The sequence below is a fragment of the Oryza brachyantha genome, chromosome 1 (genome assembly GCF_000231095.2).
Source record: "Oryza brachyantha chromosome 1, ObraRS2, whole genome shotgun sequence".
NCBI classification, from domain to species: Eukaryota; Viridiplantae; Streptophyta; class Magnoliopsida; order Poales; family Poaceae; genus Oryza; species Oryza brachyantha.
This window is the reverse complement of record NC_023163.2, coordinates 2364754-2385539: the sequence shown is the minus strand read 5'-3', so window position 1 is coordinate 2385539 and position 20786 is coordinate 2364754. Positions and strand designations below refer to the sequence as shown.

General features: G+C 40.6%; 3 protein-coding genes and 1 long non-coding RNA gene across 4 annotated transcripts; 1 reads left to right on the top strand and 3 right to left on the bottom strand.

The window, feature by feature from the left end:
* LOC102702618 (serine/arginine repetitive matrix protein 2) lies at positions 1–1195 on the top strand. Its single transcript, XM_006645470.3, has one exon. The coding sequence runs from the start codon at positions 53–55 to the stop codon at positions 800–802; it is 750 nt and encodes a 249-aa protein (XP_006645533.2). The 5' UTR covers positions 1–52; the 3' UTR covers positions 803–1195.
* Positions 1196–8214: 7019 nt separating this feature from the next.
* Positions 8215–8622, bottom strand: LOC121053325. Its single transcript, XR_005811004.1, has 2 exons — positions 8526–8622; positions 8215–8450 (listed from the first exon to the last, which is right to left on the bottom strand). It is a non-coding gene; the product is annotated as an uncharacterized LOC121053325 (long non-coding RNA).
* A 2638-nt stretch (positions 8623–11260) lies between these two features.
* On the bottom strand, positions 11261–13668 carry LOC102702338 (probable staphylococcal-like nuclease CAN1). The gene is made up of 7 exons (XM_006645469.3): positions 13300–13668; positions 12949–13038; positions 12673–12860; positions 12526–12585; positions 12280–12439; positions 11863–11931; positions 11261–11734 (listed from the first exon to the last, which is right to left on the bottom strand). Exons 1-7 carry the CDS (start codon positions 13666–13668, stop codon positions 11630–11632), a joined length of 1041 nt encoding a protein of 346 aa, XP_006645532.3. The 3' UTR covers positions 11261–11629.
* A 681-nt stretch (positions 13669–14349) lies between these two features.
* LOC102702602 (probable staphylococcal-like nuclease CAN1) lies at positions 14350–17943 on the bottom strand. The gene is made up of 9 exons (XM_015836477.2): positions 17630–17943; positions 17454–17509; positions 16321–16435; positions 16113–16229; positions 15717–15904; positions 15553–15612; positions 15302–15461; positions 14858–14926; positions 14350–14742 (listed from the first exon to the last, which is right to left on the bottom strand). The coding sequence occupies exons 1-9, from the start codon at positions 17756–17758 to the stop codon at positions 14641–14643; spliced, it is 996 nt and encodes a 331-aa protein (XP_015691963.2). The 5' UTR covers positions 17759–17943; the 3' UTR covers positions 14350–14640.
* Between the last annotated feature and the right edge of the window lie 2843 nt (positions 17944–20786).

Genomic DNA, 20786 nt, shown 5'->3' with positions numbered 1-20786 from the left:
TACCTCTCACCTTCCCTCTCCCTTCTCCTCGTCCTCGAGCTCTCGCGCGTCCATGGCGAAGGAGGGCGGCGCCGGCGCCGGCGCCAAGGAGAAGACGGAGGAGGCCTCGCTCCAGCTGAAGGCGGCTGGGGCTGGGAGCAAGGTGTTCTCGAAGCTGCTGTCCAGGGAGAGCTCCGTGGCGGCGCCGTCGTTCAGGGTGTACTACGGCGTCGCCTCCGCGGGCTCCGTGCCGTTCATGTGGGAGTCGCAGCCTGGGACGCCCAAGAACGCGATATGCGACGCCGTGCTGCCGCCGCTCACGCCGCCGCCGTCCTACTACACCGCCGGCAAGGAAGGCGCCAAGAAGGTGTCCGGCGGCGGCGGCGGCGGGAGGAAGTATGGCAAGCACGGCATCCTCAGCTTCTTCGTCCTGCCCAGGATCAGGCTGAGGAGAGGCGCCAGGCCGGCGTCGGGCTCGCCGACGTCGTCGTGCGCCTCCTCCTCCTCCACCTCCACCTCCTCGTCCTCGCTGTCCTCGTTCTACTCCTCGTCCTCGCTGTCGTTCCGCAGCACGCAGTCGCCGACGTGCTCGTCGATGAGGAGCCTGCAGCACGCCCGCGCGTTCTCGACGGACGACGAGGACGAGGACGAGGACGAGGACGACATGGCGGCCACCGCGTGCTTCAGGGTGCGGCACGAGAGCTTCAGGGCCATCAAGAACTGCCGCGTCGCCATGACGCTGAGGAGCGCCATGGCGTCGTCGGACGCCCGCGGCCACGGCCACGGCCCTAGCGCCGCCGCCGCCGCGCCGCAGAAGGCCTAGCTTCTCCTTGCCTCGTAGCTCGCGCTGTCACTCAGCTGCTGATTCAACTCCGAGTGTAATTTGCAGGTCTTAACAGTGTACTACTATCATGCATATATGTGGCTTTTCCATGGAGTGATATTTTATGGAAGAGTTTAATTATCACCAAAATGTTATGCTTAATCAATTTAAGCTTGTATTAAGTATATATATGAAGAATAAAACATGAGCATGCATGCATGGGTGTACTAGAATCTAGAGTTCTGTATCCTCAAGAGATCATTATCTCCTTGGAACTGGTTTTGAATTTGTTAGTTTCCACATTTTCAAACATGATGTTGTATAATTTTCATGTCTGAAAAAATGTTCTTTTTTTCCTTTGCACATCATGTTTAATTATATATATATCACAGAACCTGGAATTAAGTTTCTTCCATTAATATTTGAAATATTGCTATATTTTTTTTGAGGAACTTGTACTGGTAGATGTGCTTCGATTTTATGGGTTGCCTATGAAGAGGACCAGCTATGTGTTAATCAGTTAATGTGTATTCACTTATTATATAACAGTGCTGATAGATAGGTAGTTACTTGTGTAGTTGAGAAATCAATGCGGATGGCCACAGTGATGATGATTCTGAATCTGATCATGAACAGAGACCCTTGGAAAGACAGAGTAGCTAGGTGCTGGGGACACAAAATTGATTTTTGGGTATAATTGTATATGGTTGATGTGGACATATTTGATATATTTTTGACATGATTCAGATATCAAAATCATTTGCATGTCAGGCTTGGCCACTTTCTTTTCTCATGAGATTTTCTATATTATCTAGTTTTTAATAGCTACGCAAAGGTATAAACGCCTAAATCAACTTGAAATTTTTCTTTAGAAAAGTAACATTTATATTTTTTACATGAAACTTACAGTTCAAGAGTTTGAGATTTTTTCTGATAATTTATAATCGATAATAAGAAAAGAACATGTCCTTGGTGTGCTTAATTACACAAATATTCTATAAGTTCTCCTATATACCATGGAGTTTTTAATTTAGTGTCTCTGATTGTTAGTTGTCATGCATTTGCATTCTTAATTCTGAAACAGATGCAGAAGCAATCAACCATGTATCAGAACACAATGGCCCAATGCAATTACTGCTAATTAGCTCTGCATGTTGAGGAGCAGAGCTGGTAACCATTAAGGATCAGTAGGGCTACCAGTACGTGCAATTTGGCCATATAATTTCCCCCCATCTGAAGGGCATCAGGGCAGTCTAGGAGACCCTGCAAGGACACTTCCAAGCAGAACACACTAATGATCATAATCAATTCAGTTTAGACAGCTCACTTGACAAATACATATTAATTTGGCCTCCTACTTAATCAACCCCTAGTCTTAAGAGCTAATTAATCCTTCTGCATTAGTTTAATCACACTAACCTCCGTCAATGGCGCCGGCAAGTCCACTCTAACTAATTAAGAGTGTATCAAATGCTACATTCTTCAAATGAGAAGTTAACACAGTAAATGAACTCTTTGCAGCAACGGGCTAGCTATCAGCCTATCACGTGGTTATGTATATTTTTTAGCCATTAAACTTGATTGTATTACTAGTCTCAACAAGTGGGTTTAACGGTAAAAAATATACTAAAGCCACGTTCGATACGGCGAATAAGTTATCTAAACCTCCTCATTTTTCACACGCATACTTTTTGAACTGCTAAACGATGTCTTTTTTACGAAATTTCTATAAGAAAATTGTTTTAAATAATCATATTAACCTATTTTATATTCTTTTAAATAATAATTAATTAATCATGTACTAATCTACCCCTTCTCCTCGCTGCAGAACACGGCCTAAGTACTACGTATCTAATTGGATGAGATAGATGTAGTAGCATGAACATGCAGTGCTAATGAACCAGTTGATGTGATTATTGTCATAGGTGACTTGGTTTGGTTAAGCTAGTTGGTACAGTATCTTGCATGATATACAAGGCACTGCAGAGGATTGGACCAAGCTAGCAGAATTGGCAAACCACATCAGCGAGAAGCATGAACCGTCAGACTGAATGAACACTGCATTCAATGTAGCAATCGTCATTTGCCAGTAAGCAAGGGTGTTCTTGCATGTGCTTTCTTTGCAAATCCATCACTTCAGTTCAGATAAAGTGTGTAATTAAGCAGCTTCATTTGTAAGGTAAATGATCGTGCAGCATTGCAGAGGATGCTATTCTAAGGCAACTGAATGTTTGCTGGGATTCATCATACGTTTGAGATATTTGAAATTTTCGGTACACATTCAAAAAAAAAAAAATATGGCATTCGTACACTCGAGGCGGCAAGATGTAGCAGCAGCAATAATTAACTTGGCTTATATATTCCGACATTCTGTCTCAATAGAAACCTACCACTGACTGGTATCTGTCGTTGGTAATTGCATCATCATCATGATTATGAAACTCAACTAATCTAAAGCTGAAAATGGTTTAGCTATCCTTTTGCTGGTGATACAATGTTGAGTGTGTCCACTTTTAATAACCAAACCGACCCAGTCTCCAAACCTAATACCTAGTTCTAATACATTAATTACTCGTCTTTTGGGTTTTTAAAAGAAAAGTTCAAGTTTGCAAACGGAATAATTCACGAATAAAACTGTTAAATACGTGTTTATAACGAAAGCTGAAAAATAAAGCACTATAAAAACCTCAAAATCAACTCTAAATTAAGATAAAATATTTAAATTTTAGCTTATAAACATAAAAAAACTAAAAAATGGTGGCTAAGATGGCATGATTAGCACGTAATAAAGCAGAATTCAGGCTTAACCTAATTAACGAAGAAAACGACGCAGTGCTTTTCAGTTGAGAGCAGCCCCATCTAATACTAGGAACAGTTTCAGCGATTCAGAAAACGATGTGAGCTATCGATGCACACGTCCTAACGCCCATGAGGCCATAATGAACCAAACCGTGCAGATCGATCGATGGATGCGTTGGTTCATGAGAAGTTTTAGTTGTTTTTATACCATCGTGGTGGTCTCCACGGATAGCATTCTGGTATTCTACTACACGACCATAGTCACTAAAAATATCTACAACTATTAATTTATGAGTTTTACTGTAGATAGGAAACAACGTATTACCACTATTAATTAGTGCTTCCTCATCTTTTTATCTCTTTGTATTTGATGTCGTTGAATTTTAGATTTTGATTATTTGTTTTATTAAATAAATTATATAATTATTAATGATTTTGCTATTTACAGAAAATTAGCTGCAGCTTCGCATGGCACGCCATTCAATTTTCAGACACCGAAAGGAGCAACCCAACGGCACGCGTACATCACGAGAAAATGCACAAACCGATCGAACGGCCATTGTTCTCTCCGTTGCACAACGGTACGTACGTGCCAAATACAGCGATGGGGTACCAGTTCTAAGAACACACCTTTTCCATTAATTATCTTAAAAAAAACTCTAAGCAATTAGCTTCTTTTTACCCTTTGAGAAGGTTATCACACTTTTTTTTGCGTGGCCAACCAAAGATTGGGAAACTAAATTTCATCAAGATTTGTGGTAATTACGAGAGTAATTTTAAGTACATCAGGGTACCTTACAAATCTAGTGTCTTGGAATACAAAGTAATTGGATGTATCAAATTTTACAATTAAAAATTTAATACTTTTTATTATAAATTGTACGAATCTTAATGAAAAAAATAAAAACTAAAACATGGTCATATAGCCCTAGTTGCCTGCTTAACTAACCAAATGAGTTCGTTTTGATGAAAACTAAGAATGTCACGTCAAAAAAGGATATCTTCCTATAATTTTTCCCTAATAATAATGTGTCTCCGATATACATGTGCGTGATCTGTGGAGTGCTGTGTACCCCCAATGTACAGTTCAAAAACAATAGGCTATAAAGGTGCCGCAAACAAAGTTTTTTAAAAAAACTTCTAAATAATGTTATAAATAATGTTAAGTTATGATCCAAATTCCATGTGTGCTCGTATAAAGTTCACTTCAGCGGAGCAAATCGGAGTCCTAAGTGGCCCATTGGGTTTATGCACTCGGGTACGCCCGGGGTGTGGGGCCTCCGCCCCACAGGTTGAATTCTAGGTTTTACCATATATATACTTCTTGTAAGCCACCATTCGACATTATAACTCCATCCCGATATAGTGAAAATATTTGTTGGCTGGCGCCTGTGATTTTCTCTTCTGTGTTAGGAGAGTTTCCACGTTAAATCTCGTATCTTCTGTTACTGATCCACCGTGTTTATCGTTTATTTTCCGATTGTTTTCTAACAAATAATACTATCTTCGTCCTAGAATATAAAAAATATTAGGATCATTGGTATTAAATAGGGCACGTTTTGATTGGTTGAGAGAAGAAAGCTGGTGGAGAAATTAAATGGTGAAATGATGTGAACGGTTGAAAAGAGAATTTATGTAGAGAAGTTATATTTTGGGGCAAAAATTCAATACTAGATGTTGCTACTTTTTAGAAAAAGAGTTGATGGAGATGCATTACAGCCTTACATGTGTATATATACCTTGATAACTCCATGTTAAAAAAATGAAATGACAAAAGAATAAGCAGAAGATTAAGGAAACTTTAAGTTATGTGGGGTGCTTTAAGATCCGTGATTTCCCAGGCATCCAGTTTTGCTTAATGTCTAAAGAGCAAGTATAATAGGAGACTATAAGCTAGACATATGTTTTAAATAGATAAGAGAAGAAAGAAAAGAAGTAGATAAGAGAAGTAAGAAAAGAGCAGCAAGCTACATATTTGTAGCTAGCCGTAGCACGGACTATAAGATACAATATGTGTATGATAGATGGAACTATGTATTAATAGTGTATTATATGTTTTGAGGTAACTATTATATAAATTAACTATTATATTAACTATAAATAATTTGGAGCGTGTAGTGGCCTGCCTAGTAAGCCCTCTCCGTGGGCTAGACTACGGCCAACCGTGTGAATCACGTTAACAGTGCAATCAGCTGTCGCTGTACAAACGTAAATAAGTGTAGTACGTAGTTTCTGGTGCTGGCTAGCTTGTCGTCTAATGAGAATTGACTGTCCTGCTCCTGCTCAGTGTGATTAGTCGGTCCAGTCAGCGTTAATGCTGTTAATTAACTAATTAATTCATTCGAAATGCATGGATGACAGCATCCTGAAAATGAGGAGCCCCTCTGATGTGTTGCACATGCTAAGGCCAGCCTTCAGGGCATGTTCAATGATAGAGTCTATTATGGGCTCTATATCAAACCATATCAGCAGAAAAAACTCCTCGTACAAAAGACAGTCTCTCAAGCAGACTCTAGACTAATTAATTTCTCGTTTGGATTTTATTTGGTCAGTGCCTCTAATTAGAGTCAGTACACGTACAAAGCAGATTTTATGGTTGTCTTCTCATTTTATACGCCAAGAGTCATTGTTTTGACTCCATGCAAAACAACCAATTTTCTCTCTCCTATCGTCTCTCTTCTCCACGTCAACAAGCATGCAGCGATAGAGACATCAATTATAACCCTTTGTACGTGACCTCAATGCATGTTTCATGAGAGTGTTATGCACATGTGTCATATTAATAAAATTGCTGACTTGGCAATATCATTAAATAAGGGAGTTTCATGCGATGAGAGAGGAGTTTCATCCCCATGAAACTCATCTGGCTCAGTTACCTAGTTTACAGTCTTGTTAACTATGCCATAAAAATATACATCAAGACTGGCATAAGAAGATTGAAGAACTTGATCGACAAAGCTTCTCTCTGAATAAATCAACTTAATGTAATAAATGAACTGAATAGCTTGGACGTGCAATTTAATTAGCAGGACTGACTAAATGAGACATGTATTTATCCTTTTCATTTTTGAAAAAAGTGAGACACATACCTATGACCTATCACGTATTTTATTTAGGAGTTCCTGAAAAACAAGAATATTTAGTTTCATAAAATTGTTGAGATATATTAATTGACGCGTTTCTGCAATTTTCGGTGCAAGTTATGAGGGAGAATGTTGGAGAACAGTTTAATTTATGCGCAGCTGTCTGGGCAACATCATCTACTGCGTGTCAGTATAACTTAATAGTTCAATCTCCCTTTTTTGTCACATTAATTCGTTACAGGAAATGTGCTTTGTGCCAGCATAGAAGTGCTGTTGGCTGTATTATGGGGGATAACAATTTTGGACGGGCTGACTCCGGTATATTTTACTAGTAGTATATTTTACTAGTAGTATAACTTAATAGTTCAATCTCCCTTTTTTGTCACATTAATTCGTTACAGGAAATGTGCTTTGTGCCAGCATAGAAGTGCTGTTGGCTGTATTATGGGGGATAACAATTTTGGACGGGCTGACTCCGGTATATTTTACTAGTAGTAAAAATTAATCTATATCGTTAATCTATTTTTATCGGACGACTATGATTAAATTAAACTACCAGCAATATTAGGTGTAGTAGAAATTTGAAGTGGTAATATCATTCTTTTTATTATGATCTTTATTGTAAAAAAATAAAATTAAAAAATATTATTAATCAAGTAATTAACAAAGTAAAAAATACTATTTTTTTACTGGTAGTATAATAATACCAATAAAATGTATTGGAGAGTTGCCCCCATTCTAGACTGTTCTGATGTCCATCTTTCATGGATGTCAACGCACAAGTTGCTAATTTCCAGTTTTGGATCACTCTAAATTTCATGATTTAGCAGTTGACGCCCATCTTCATGTAGTCAATTGCAGTTACTGATCACTTGATTTGATAGTGGGCAATGATTTTGAAAAAAGTTACTAAGAGATTAGAGTAAAATTTAAGATCCAGTGATGCGATCTGGATGCGTCGAAGGATTTTCGCTGTACCTGTTACCAACAATTGGAAGATAATAAAATGAGTGACCGAAAGGGAATCAGAGAAGAAAAATGAGTGATCAAGAAACGGAATCTTTAACCTGTGCCATCCATCACGTGTAGCATTAGTAGTAGGTGAATGGACTTAGGGGTTGTTTAGTTGGTGAAATTGAAAATTTTTGCGTGTCATATCAGACGTTTGATCAGATGTCGGAATGGGTTTTCGGATACGAATGAAAAAATGAATTTCACGGCTGGCGTGAAAACCGCGAGATGAATCTTTTGAGCCTAATTAATCCGTCATTAGCGCATGTTGGTTACCGTAGTGCTTATGGCTAATCATGTACTAATTAGGCTTAGAAGATTCGTCTCACGAGTTCTCACATAACTGTGCAATTAGTTTTTCGATTTATCTATAAAATACTCTATTTAGGTATCCAAAAATTTGATGTGATGTTTTTGGGTGAAAATTTTTGGAAACTAAACGGGCCTTATTTTTTGCACCCAGGACATTGTCAGAGGAAGGAGAGAAAAATCTCTGAAAATTAGTACCTTCGTTTAGGCAAAGAAAAATCTCTGAAATGTTAAGAAACGGATAGTTTTCATGAAGATAGATGATGATTGTGAGTCCTCTGAAAATCAAACGTTGTCTATATTGACGACAATTATTCAATTTTTTTTGATGACTCTCCTCTAGGAATGCACGCGTGCGCGTGCAAACCTCATATCGTCACCCACTGAAAGCACAAAGCCGTTACAATCATGAATAATTCGCTCCAACGAGGAGTCGAACCCAGGACCTTAGGTACCCACTGAAAGCACAAAGCCGTTACAATCATGAATAATTCGCTCCAACGAGGAGTCGAACCCAGGACCTCAGGTGCTACTAAGGCCTTATGTAACCACTAGGCCAACGAGGAGTCGAACCCAGGACCTCAGGTGCTACTAAGGCCTTATCTAACCATTAGGCTACAGGCCCGTTCGCACAATTATTCAATTTTGGACAGGCACACAACACAGAATGTATATCTTCATTCTTGTTAGAAAAAATGATTTATTTCTATGATAGAGAGCCAGTAATTATGTTTTTTTCTGGACTTAAGAACTTTTTTTTCTTTTTCTTATGCTTATAAACCAAAATTTGAATTTCAGCCTAAAAATTGAAGCAAATTTTAGGGTTTTTCATCATAGTTTATTTTCTAGTATTGGCTAAGAACACGTATATAATATTGTTTTTCACAAATTATTTCTCATTTGAAAATATGTTGTTATCACCCCTTTAAAGTCTGCATTTGAAATGCATAATTTCTTTTACCTGTGAAAAATGACTTATTTCATGTAAAATTGTTGTGTATAGCAAATAAAACCTTATGTTTGAGTGGATGCGCTGGTATGTTTACATCCTTCTATAATACCTTTTTGTTGGGCAAATCTCAAGAAGTACTTTTACTCACAGTGTCAATATCATACAAATGAAACAGCTACAGTTCTAAATCATATCAGAAATGAGGCACGTGAAATGGAGCACTCAGAACAGTGCCACAGTGGGGAGAACAAAAACAAAAAAGAAGGTGAAAATTGACCTAAGCTAGCCACACATATTGGAATGGAATTTAGAAACATGCGTTATCCTTGTCAGTTTTTCTTCACTGGGATTGCTATGTATCATCGCACTTTGTTCTTGTCACTCTAATGCTAGTCCTTCCTGTCGTCACACTCATGCTCATGCCATCCAATTCAGAGCTCACATCGATCGTGACCCAGATTCTTGTGCCTGGTGTCGGTGGGCAAACATCTCCACTATTAAGCCGGGTTGGCCGAAATGGCAACCGACCAATTTCATTAAGAATGGAAAGAAATACAAAGAAATGATATGGATTATTCAGCGTAATGGGTCGCTGGCACGTGAGCCCCTCACCATGCTGATACACTAACGACTCCTTCAGAACGCAAGAATTTTACATGAAAAAATAGCTCAATTTCTCAAAAATTTCTATAAAATTCCTACAAAGCCCCCTCCCTGAAGCTGTTCATGCTGACCATGAGAATACGATGGAAGCCGTGTAGTATTCATGAGGTGGGGATACAGTTGCTGGAGATCAATCTGACAATTTGTCATGTACAGTTGTGGTCATGAGAAGTTTCCATGGTGTTGATGATGATGCTATATGGTTGGCATGATGATGACCTGATGACAGTCCTGTGGTAACATTCAACCTTGTTTAGTTTGTAAAAACATCATATCAAATATTTAAACACATATTTAAAGTATTAAACGTAGTCTAATTACAAAATAAATTTTAGATTCCGCCTAGAAACAACGAGACGAATCTTTTGAGTCTAATTAATCCGTCATTAGCACATGTTGGTTACTGTAGCACTTATTGCTAATCACGTTCTAATTAGGCTTAAAAGATTCGTCTCACGATTTCCTTCATAACTGTGTAATTAGTTTTAATGTTCATGTATATTTAATAGTTCATTTAGGTGTCCAAAATTTGATGTAATGTTTTTGGGAAAAGTTTTTAGGAACTAAACAGGGTCTTCCAAGAACTGGTCTCCATTTCTAGACCTTCAGATCCCCTACAATCTGCAGTTACTGCCTAGTTAGCAGTAAGCTTGTCCAGATAGAATGGCCAGTAAATTTCAGAGTTGTGATAACTAGCCTCTGCCGACAAGAGGCGGTATAAGAAAAACTCTGGGCATGTGAGATTTGAAGCTTACACACATTCTGAAGTTGCTATAGCAGTGCAGCCGTGTGGGTTTGTCAACTTCAGCAGGAGGAGACATTAATCCTATTTTTAAGTTTCACATCTTGCTCGAGGAAAAATATAATCAGAAGACAGATTTGGTTGCATCCAAGTTGCTAAAAATTTTAGTACCTGCAATGAGTTCATAATGTGCAGAAGATGAATTCCTATGCAAGAACTGAAAACCAGCACAGGACATTCTACTGTGAATGTTCAGAGGAGCAGAAATACACATGTCACATGACCAAGGTCATAAATGGGCAACTAAATTTCTACGGCTAAATAGAAAAAAGAGACAGAGGGGGGGGGGGGGGGGGGAGGGAGGTAATAATCGCTGGCATTCTCACACTACAATCTACAATTTAGTTTCCTTCATCCAAAGCAAATTTAGTTGTACAATCTGCTGTCAGCCAAGTCTTCAGTGAATCAGGTAATCAATTCAACAACATACATCTTCTAATTATTTCCTACCTCCAAAGGTGTTGTTCCATTATTTCCTACCTCCAAAGGTGTTGTTCCATCTGAACACCAAAGGTTGGCATGATCACCAATGACTCTGCAAAAAATTAAACATGGCATCAACGAGGATCATGTCATTACACATTTACACTCAAATGTTTCAGGAGAGTATATGCATCGATTAAAGTAGGAATAATTTATGAATAAAATTTTTATATACATGTTTTTACCAATCTAAAATCAAATACTGAAAAATAAACTACGATAAAAATAACATAAAATCAACTCTAAATTTAAGGTTAAAAAATCAAATTTTAACTTATGAGCATGAGAGCAAATTTATCCTGGTGTTTTGTTTTCCTCAATGAAAGATGGGGAAATGTGTAAGATTTCAGTGATCTGGTATCACAGTGACTTCATCTCCTGTTATTCATACAATTTCATGTTCTTACTGGCTTACTGCAAACTACTACTAGTACATTGCATGGATCATGTTTATCACTTAGAGAATCATTACAACAACCAATCAGGTCTTATGTTACAGGGATTGCAACAGTCCAATGTAACAAATCCCATCCCAAATTGGGATCACTTATGCAATCTCCTGTTACAGGAATTACAAGTTACACTCAACCAACACTACTGCTTTGCCTTACAACAGTTGTTAAAGCTTGCATGTATACACAGTACAAGCTACACATTCTACAGAACCATGACTATCGACTAGAAGATTGCAGAGTAAATCAAATGAAATTAGCGGCTGGTTTAGCCTATCTTGAAATCCTGAAGTGCTTCTCCTTCCTCCATTCCCATGGTTTTTCAGGGTTCGGCAAAGACCATAAACCCATTTGACTCGCTTTTGCCTGATTCTCCCACTGAAAATTTCTGTTTGTCAGGAACTAGTGTTTATGCTTGAAGAAAATGTTCAGAGCATGCTCTTCAGTCGAGTAAAAATTGACATGCCAGGTGTGCTATACTTAACACTGGACAATCTATTGCTTACCCTGGCGAGCTCCAGTCGTTGATCATAGGCAATGTAGTGCCATGCAAGCCCTTTCTTCAGCATGTGTTCCTATTCAAAAATTAAAGAACAAGCTTAATATAGTTTGTGCTCCGGATATCACCAACTCCCTGAAACCAATATGAGAGCATGCATCTTCTTGAGTAGAGAAAATTCAGCAATTTTCTTGCAGGATTTATATAAAAACTTGTGCTTGTAATGATGGTTTATGTTCTACCAAAAGTCCTAGGGATTTCATGAGACTGAATACATACTACTTGTACATGGAAGAACCTGAATGAAAACTAGAGGTTTTCTTGAAAACATGTTTCAGTACTTCCATACAATATTTTCAGTATCCTAGACCTCCCAAACTCCAACTCTAAGGCTCCAAGCACATTACAGTGCGATTTCTTTTACCTGTACGAATACCCCATTGCAATCAACATCTGCAACTAATCGACCATATCGATCATTACCATACACGGAAATCTTTAGTCTATTTCCCTGCACCAGCGTCATTAGCTCCTCTTTTGCTTCTCTGCCATAAGGCATTGAGCTCTCTGGTGCATCGATACCTCTGCATTTCTTACATTGCATTTCATTATATCAGCCCAGTTGGAAGGAAGTCACTCACACAAAGAAGAATCCAGAAGACAGATAAACCTTAGTCTAATCCGGTATTTCTTCGTAAGAACATGTCCGCCTGTTGAGTTAGTAAGTTGCCTGCACTGAAAAGTTTCAGAAGTGTGACAAGCAGAAACCATGTTAAGAAAACTTACTGAATATGGTGCTAACTTCTAAAACAACAACCTGAATCCTGCATCAAGTATGATCTTCTGCAATTCATCAGCCCTCTGGTAATTCTTGGCCATCAGTGCTTCGGCACGGTCAGTCGCTGCTCTGTGCACTTCCTGAGGCACACTGAAAAACCCTGGATGATCAGCAATGACAACGTAAACGGTAATTGTATCCCCATCCGCTACAGCCTTAGCATCCACCTGAAGAAACTAGCACACATTTGTCAGGCATTCGACTTCACAGCATTGCTAAAGGACATCTGGATTTGCAAAGAGAGGGAGGCCTCACCGGGAGCGTGTGCAGCTCATACTTAACACCTTGAGGTTTATTAGGCATCAACGACCTTCTCCGACTAAAGCCATGACTTGATTCCTTCTTCTGTAACAGCAAAGTAATACGAGCAAGAAATCCAATTTAGGACACCACTCATGAGTAAAGACATAGCCTTTCTTCACCAGCTGAATCTACAATGCCGCTATCAACCTTAAGACAGTATCAGCAACAAGATCAACAAAAGAAATTTGACAGATTTGTTCAGATACATGTAGATCTATAATTTCAGTGCTAATTTGGAAGGAAACTCAGCTGATCCGATGGATTGTGCTTGACGAGCTGAGCTCATTTTCAAATTTTCAATACCTGCAGGAACAGGGCGTGATAGGCATTTCCGAGGAGCACAGTCGCAGCGACAAAGCAGAACAGCACCGGCGACGTACGGCGCTTCTTCGCGCCTCCGCCTGCGCCGCCGGCGCCGTCGTGGGCAAGGGCGCCCTTCTCGCGGCGGTGCCTGTGGGTGGCGTACATGCCACCAAGGCGCTCAAACCGGTGGTGCACGCACCCTCGGTCACCACGCCCGTTCCGGCAAAAAGCTGGCCCTGGAGGGACCGGGTGCTCAGGCGGCAAGCTCTCTCCGCCGGAGCCCGCGGCGACGGCGTCGGGGTCGCGCGGCCGCGGCCGTGGTCGCCTGGCCGGCCGTGTTACTAGTGGGCCACCGAGAGTGTGCATCATGGCCTCATGGGCTTTATTTATTGGGCCTTGGGTCTAATCCCATCTGAGGCTGTTTATTATGACAAGTAATTTGGGACTCCCTCTATTCCTAAATAAAACAGGGATTTCAAGAAATAATCAATGAATACGAAGAAAGAACAAAATACCCATTAGTAAAATAATGTTAGCGGGTGAATAGGTAAGGGACTAAGGACGCGTTCATTTTGGAGAGTATAGTAATCCGGCACATAAAACATAGTAATAGATTAGTACATAATTAATTAACTAGTAGTTCTAAAAAATTTAAAAATAGATTAATATGAATTTTTTTAAACGACTTTCCTATAGAAAATTTTCGTAAAAATACACGTTTAGCAATTCGAAAAACCTGTGCATGAAAAACAAGAAAATCTGGATAAACAAGGGGTGCTGCTGAACGCGGCCTAAATGGGGCAAAATCTTTTGATTTACACACTGGTACATAAAAATGTAGGAAATGAATTATTTTAGGAAAAAGTTTGAATTCTGGAGTTATTTTATTTTTGGTACGGATGTTGTACTCTCCAGCAAAAAAAAAAGTATAGCTCATTATTCAAAATATGCTCGTTAAGGATCTTTACGTTTTCAGAATAAGATGACTCGGTATATTCAGTTTATCGAGTTCCGGAACAACATGGTATTCACTTGGACATTCTTGACCGGTTTTCAGTTGTACAACAATACAATTGTCCGATGCAATTACAGAACAAATCACCATATGCAGTTAGCTAGACTGCTAGAGTACACACCAATCAATCAATTTCTTTCTCCTTGACAACACCCCTGTGCCAATGTACTAGTGCACACGCACTCCATGGTCTACACTTCTACAGTGGTGTAAGTATACATCTCCCCGGGTTACAACTCCGAAAGAGCTACAAGAATCAATCAGCTGCTGTTCAAGTGTTCATGGCCACAACTCGCATCACACAACGTAGAACTCTTGCATCACATTCATGCTGTACCGTTGCGCTTGTCCCTCCTCCATTCCCACGGCTTCTGTGGCCTTGACGACGCCCACAAGCCCTTCCGGCCAGACTGCGCCTGTTTCTCCCACTGATAGATTAAAAACAAAAATACTTTCATTTAGCATCTTTTATGCACGAATGTTCTTGTTGTTTTAGTGTTTTCTGGCTTCGGTGTAGCTGTAGGGCCTCAATTTACTACTTACCTTGGCTAGTTCTGGGCGTTGATCATAGGCAGTGTAGTGCCAAGCACATCCTTTCTTCAGCATTTGCTCCTATTCAAGAAGCAAGGTAAATTATATACCTTGTGTAAGAATGGAAAAAAGATAGCAGCCATTCAAGAAAAGATTATAACTTTTTCAGTACGTGTCGTGTGCTGAAATATTTTGACAGTTCCTTGCAGAATGCAGAAGCAAAAAAAAATTTAAAAAAAATAAAAGAGGGAATTAACTTTACTTCACATTCCAGTTAAACATCTAAAACTTTTACAATCGTAAAGTATTACAGCTGCAAGCGAAATGGTGGCACATGGTGCAAAATTATTTCATTACTTTCCAAGTTGCTTCTATTTATGCTTAGATGCATAGTGTGACGTTGCAATTCAGCAAGAACAAAGGCGTCGTAACGATTAAGTTAATTTCGCTGCTTACCTGCACAAATACGCCATCACAGTAGATATCTCCGACGCATCTACCATACCGGTCCTCATCATATACATAGACCTTTAAGCTCTTACCCTGCACCAGTTTCAGAAGGGCCTCTTTTGCCTCCTTGCCGTACGGCATGGCGCTCTCCGGCGCATCAATCCCTCTGCATTTCATTTCATACCACTGCATCAAACTTGCAGGAAAGAAAAGGACATAATCATTTGCTCGTTGATCAATAAAATAGTAGCACAGACCTTAGCCTGATCCTGTACTTCTTTGCGAGGACTTCTTCGCCTCTCGCATTAGGAACTTGCCTGCATTGCATTGTTAAGTTCAGAATTGTCACACAACCTGAACGATCTCTGAAACATCAAGAATTTATTTTTATTGGTCGAGTGAAGTGCATATTATGAATGACCTATATCCTGCGTCCGCTATGATCTTCTGTAACCCGTCAGCCTTCTGGTAGTCCCTGACCGAGCGCGCCTTTGTCCGCTCCGCCGCGGCTTTCTGAACTTCACGGGGCACACTGCCGGACTCCCGAGGATCGGCCGTATCAACGTACACGGTGATCGTATCGCCGTCGGCAACAGCCTTTGCATCCACCTGAGAAACTAGCAGGCGCACTTGTTAGCCAAAGAATTTTTTCTTGAAATGAAAGATTCAGAGATTCCCTTTGTGATCTCGTATTCATGCACCGACTCATTTCTGCTAATGAAATGGGTATATGCTACAAGGTAGAGCTGTCTCTACCTTTTTATGTCAAAAAAGATTCAGAGAAGATCAGAAAGAAGTCGTCATGCATGAGTCTCACCGGGAGTGTGTGCAGCTCAAACTTGCAACCTTCAGGTTTTGACGCGTGTGTAGTGTGAGGCACAGGAGTACTCGCAGCTGCATTTGGAATTGGAAGGCCATAGAACACCAAGAATCCCTGGGCAAACGTAAACAGGCATGCCTCGCTTTGTTAATACTTACAAATTCAAGCACCTGCCAGTATGATTATGATGAGTTTGATAGTATACCTCAACGTCTGCTTTCTGATGATTTTTCAGCGTCGTGATGACGAGCCGAGCGGCTTCCTCCGGCGTCCTCGGAGTCGGCCTGGCTTTCTTCCATGTCACTATCAGCTTCTTGTACCTTTAATGAGCACCAGAAAGTTCATCACAGTACTATCATGATTCAAGGCAGCAAATTCGAGGAGATCAGTTCGAGGAAATCCCTCGGTGCCTACTACTATTACAGGCATTTACGAGTCTAATTTTGCTGAATTCTACTCTGTATACTCAAGGTCTCACTCAATTATTGCAATTATTAAAGGTATCCTGATACTTTTCGAGATCCCGCCACAAAAATGAACAAATCATAGTTATTTGTTTTGACAAGAAATGGAGTTCTCCACTTCAGTGGGAAAAAAATGGTATATTAGGATTTATTTTTAAGTGTCCCTCGAATGATCGTGGGTCATCTATTGCTTTGGATCTAACGGATATATAGTTTTATTATGAGGTGTTCTCCGATGCATTCTACCGAACCGCCAGTAGAATTTAATCGACATTATTGATCTATTTTTATTGGATGACTATGATTAAATTATAGTACCGGGATAATATCGTCATTTTCATTGTGATCATTATTTAAAAAAATTTACAAAATACTACTAATCGATTAATTAAAAAAAGTATAAAATATCATTCTAATCAATGACTAAGATTAGATTTATTTGTAGTATAATACTACCAGTAAAATACACCGGAGATGGACCCTGTGTATTATAAATTCTGTAAAGTTAAAATTAAAACTAAAATATATAACTTTGTAATAAATTTATGTGTCATATATCATGTTAAAATATATAAATTAATAAATATATTTACCAAAGTTTCGAATAAAATATATTTATAAAAATACATAATTAAATCTAAATTTTACTGTATTAGTACTAAAAAGATACTGTAACCGTGCCTAATCTTTAAGAAAGAGAGGTTCTTTCATATCACTGATCTCTCAAACGTCGCTTTCAAATTTCCACACGCAATCCCTCGCATCCACGGCAACATCACGACGAGCTCATCACCTCTCCATTTCCAGCTCGAAACAAGAAGGTAAAAAAAAAAAAAAAACACGCGCACAGAACGAATTGAATCGAATTGCGTACCAATTAGCCTGCGCTTTCTTGGAGGAGACCACATGCCGGCTCAGCCCATCCGGAACCTTAAAAGTTAGCGAAAGAAAAAAACACCCAAAATCCACAGATTAAACCCCAGAATTCATCACCTCATCACGGCGCCGACAGCGCAATCGATCGAATTCAAATCAGCTCTCCAGCCTCACCTGCGAGGTGGCCTCAAATCGCTGGATGTCTCGGCCGAGCGCCGCGACGGCCGGGTGCGCGCCGTGCGGCCGGTAGTCCGACGCCGGCGAGCAGAGGCCGCACAGGAACCTGTATATGCTGTTCCCCATGGCCCGCCGCCGCCGCTACGAGCCTCTCTCGCGCGCCGGAGACGGTGGGTTTCCGTGCGCGAATCCGCTTCGGGATTTGAAAATTTTCTTTCCGGTGGTTTCGTCTGGATCTGCGAGAATGGTGAGAGAGAGAGAGAGAGAGGCTGCCAGTGTGAAAGCCGTTTCGGCCGTTTCGGAATCGGAGCTCCCCTCTCGAGGGAGGAAAGCTGTTAAGCTGTCGAGTCGAAGCGAGATTTGCTACGTGGAGGACGGTGATTGGCGGAGAGAGGGTGCCCTGGCTGGATGGGTCGGATTTATTGCGAAGAGAAGCTATCTGTGGTTAATGTTGTGTGTGTGTGTGGCTGTATTAATTAAATAATTAATGTGTTGATGCTGATGCCGATCGAGTTAGGAATCAGGATTACGCTCTCCTTGTCCAGGCGTCAACATGAGCATGTTCTTGGGGAATTCAGGATGCTTTCTTTGCCTTCAATTCAGCGAGAAGACAAAAAAACGAATTCAAATTTCTTCTTTGCTGGTGGTAAGTGGCAATGCAGATAACGCAGTTGCAGATGCCACCTCAGTGGTCGATCCGCGGCAGCAGGAGCGCACAATCTGATGGCGAAATCCCCGTGATTTTCAACGGTTGCAGCGCGTTGGTTCATTCAGTTTGCTCCCTGCAAGAACTCAGCTGTCTCGGGTTCGAATGTTTTGCAAAGCCTTCCTGTAATTAACCTGACGGTGCAGTGAACTGCATATGTTTACGGCGACGGTCGGTGACGGATGGCAGACGAAGACGACGCGCGCCGCTGCAGCCAGCAGGTCACCCGGCTGCCAGGCTAAACCGGGGTGCAAACCGCTGAAGAAGGTAAATGAGTCCGGTTTTAATATTTGGAGGAGCCTTTTTATCCGGTTTTTTAGTTAAGGGATATCGACCGAATTAAAGCAATAGTTGAAGGAGGTGGTATGAACTTCTTCCTTCCTCTGTCGTGCGTTTGGGTGGGCTATCTCCTCGAGTGGGCTGATAGAAACAATGGGAATTGGATGCGAAATTTTCAATCTACATCCCTCAACTATGGGCCAAGTTTCATTTACATCATTCAACCATAGAACCTGGTACAAAACATCCTCAAACTATCAGAACTAGTGTAAATCGAGTCATTTAGCGGTCTGGACGATAATTCTATCTTATATGACATCCCCATGGCATATTGATTTGGTGTTCATCTCATGTGACGTTTGCATGGAGGTTATGTGACACGTAATAAAAATAAATTAAAGAATAAATAGGACCCACGTGCAAGTCATACAATAATAAAAAATAGTTGGCCTATTTGTCAGTTGACCCTCCCTTTCTCTAAGGGTCCGTTCAGTTTACAATTTTTTTTTCAAAAACATCACATCGAATATACGGACACATATTTAAAGTATTAAATGTAGTCTAATTATAGAACAAATTACAAATTCCGCCACGAAACTACGAGACGAATCTTTTGAGCTTAATTAATCCGTCATTAGCACATGTGGGTTACTGTAGCACTTATAGCTAATCATGTACTAATTATGCTTAAAAGATTCATCTCACGATTTTCTCCATAACTGTGTAATTAGTTTTAATGTTTATGTATATTTAATGCTTCCTTTAGGTGTTCAAAAATTCGATGTGATGTATTTGGAAAAACTTTTGGGAACTAAAAAGGGCCTAATACTCTCCCACCTCTCTCTACATCTAGCCAAACAAACGGTGGCAGTGGTGATCGTCAGGTGACCAAGGGATGTATTGATACAGGGCCACCTTACCCCTATTCGTCTAAGTGCGTGAGTAGCATGTTGGAGTATTCCACTTAGTTAAGCACGTTGAAGTAGCATGTTGGAGTATTTTACCTAGTGGCATATTGGAGTATTCTACCTATTAGCATGTTGGAGTATTCTACCCAGTGGCATATTGGAATATTCTACCGAGTAGCATGTAGGGGTATTCTAACTAGTAGCATGTTGGAATATTCTACTTGCCAATCATAAATTGTGGTGTATATACATGCTGATATATGGTCCCATTTATCCTATTTGCTCGAATGTGGATTGAATATGCTCGTTTGGCATGTTGAGACAATACGCTCGTTTGGCATGTTCGACCAAGATGTCTTGGTATTCGACCAATATGCCTCAGCGGTATGTTCGACCAAGATGTCTTGGTATTCAACTAGTGCATCTCGGTGGAAGACCGAAGTGAAGCATAAGGGAGACTTGCCAGTCACGACTCCTAGGAATATTCTCGCCAAGATGTCTGGGACCAGTACTCAAGTGCACTCGAGTACTGAAGACAGCTGACATTGTGGTCCTATAGAAGTTAGAGATTTTACGCCAATACCCTTAGGCTCTATTAGTAACTAACCACGGGTAGTTAGGTAATTTTATAAGAGGTTTCTAGGGCTATAAAAGCCCGTATCCCGTCCTGTAAAACTCAAGGTTAATTGTTGTAAATAGTGCCAAGGCATTCGAGTATATTCTACACTCGAATTCTTTCTCTATGTGCAAATAGTATTTGACTTGATTGCATATACATTTATGTTGTGACAACAGGATGCACTACAAGCGGCAGGTAAGCCGTCGGTGTGGATGTGACAGTGTGCTTGTCGGCCTGCTCATTAGCGGATCGGGTGGTCTTTGACTCCTAGGCAAATGGAGCCACCCCACGGTAGCAGGAGCATGAGGCAGAGCAAATAGCAGTTCCTGCATAGGTTGCGTCTAGGCTCACTGAGGCCCATTAAGGGCGATGACACTGCAAGATACATCCCCATATGACATCTCAGTCCAGACTCCTCAAAAGCCCTCGACCCACAGTGGGGACACTAGTAAGGTGGGCCCCAAATCTAAAGCAAACTCGGCTGAGGAAGCGATTGCCACCATACGGATGGCTTGAGCCATTTGCCTGAAGGGAAATTTACGGGTTTACCCCGCATTTGAGGGCAGCCTACCAACGCAGAGCCGAGGAGACGCAGTGGGTTTGGATCCTCTGCCATTTCATACTAATGGCAGAGAAGGAACA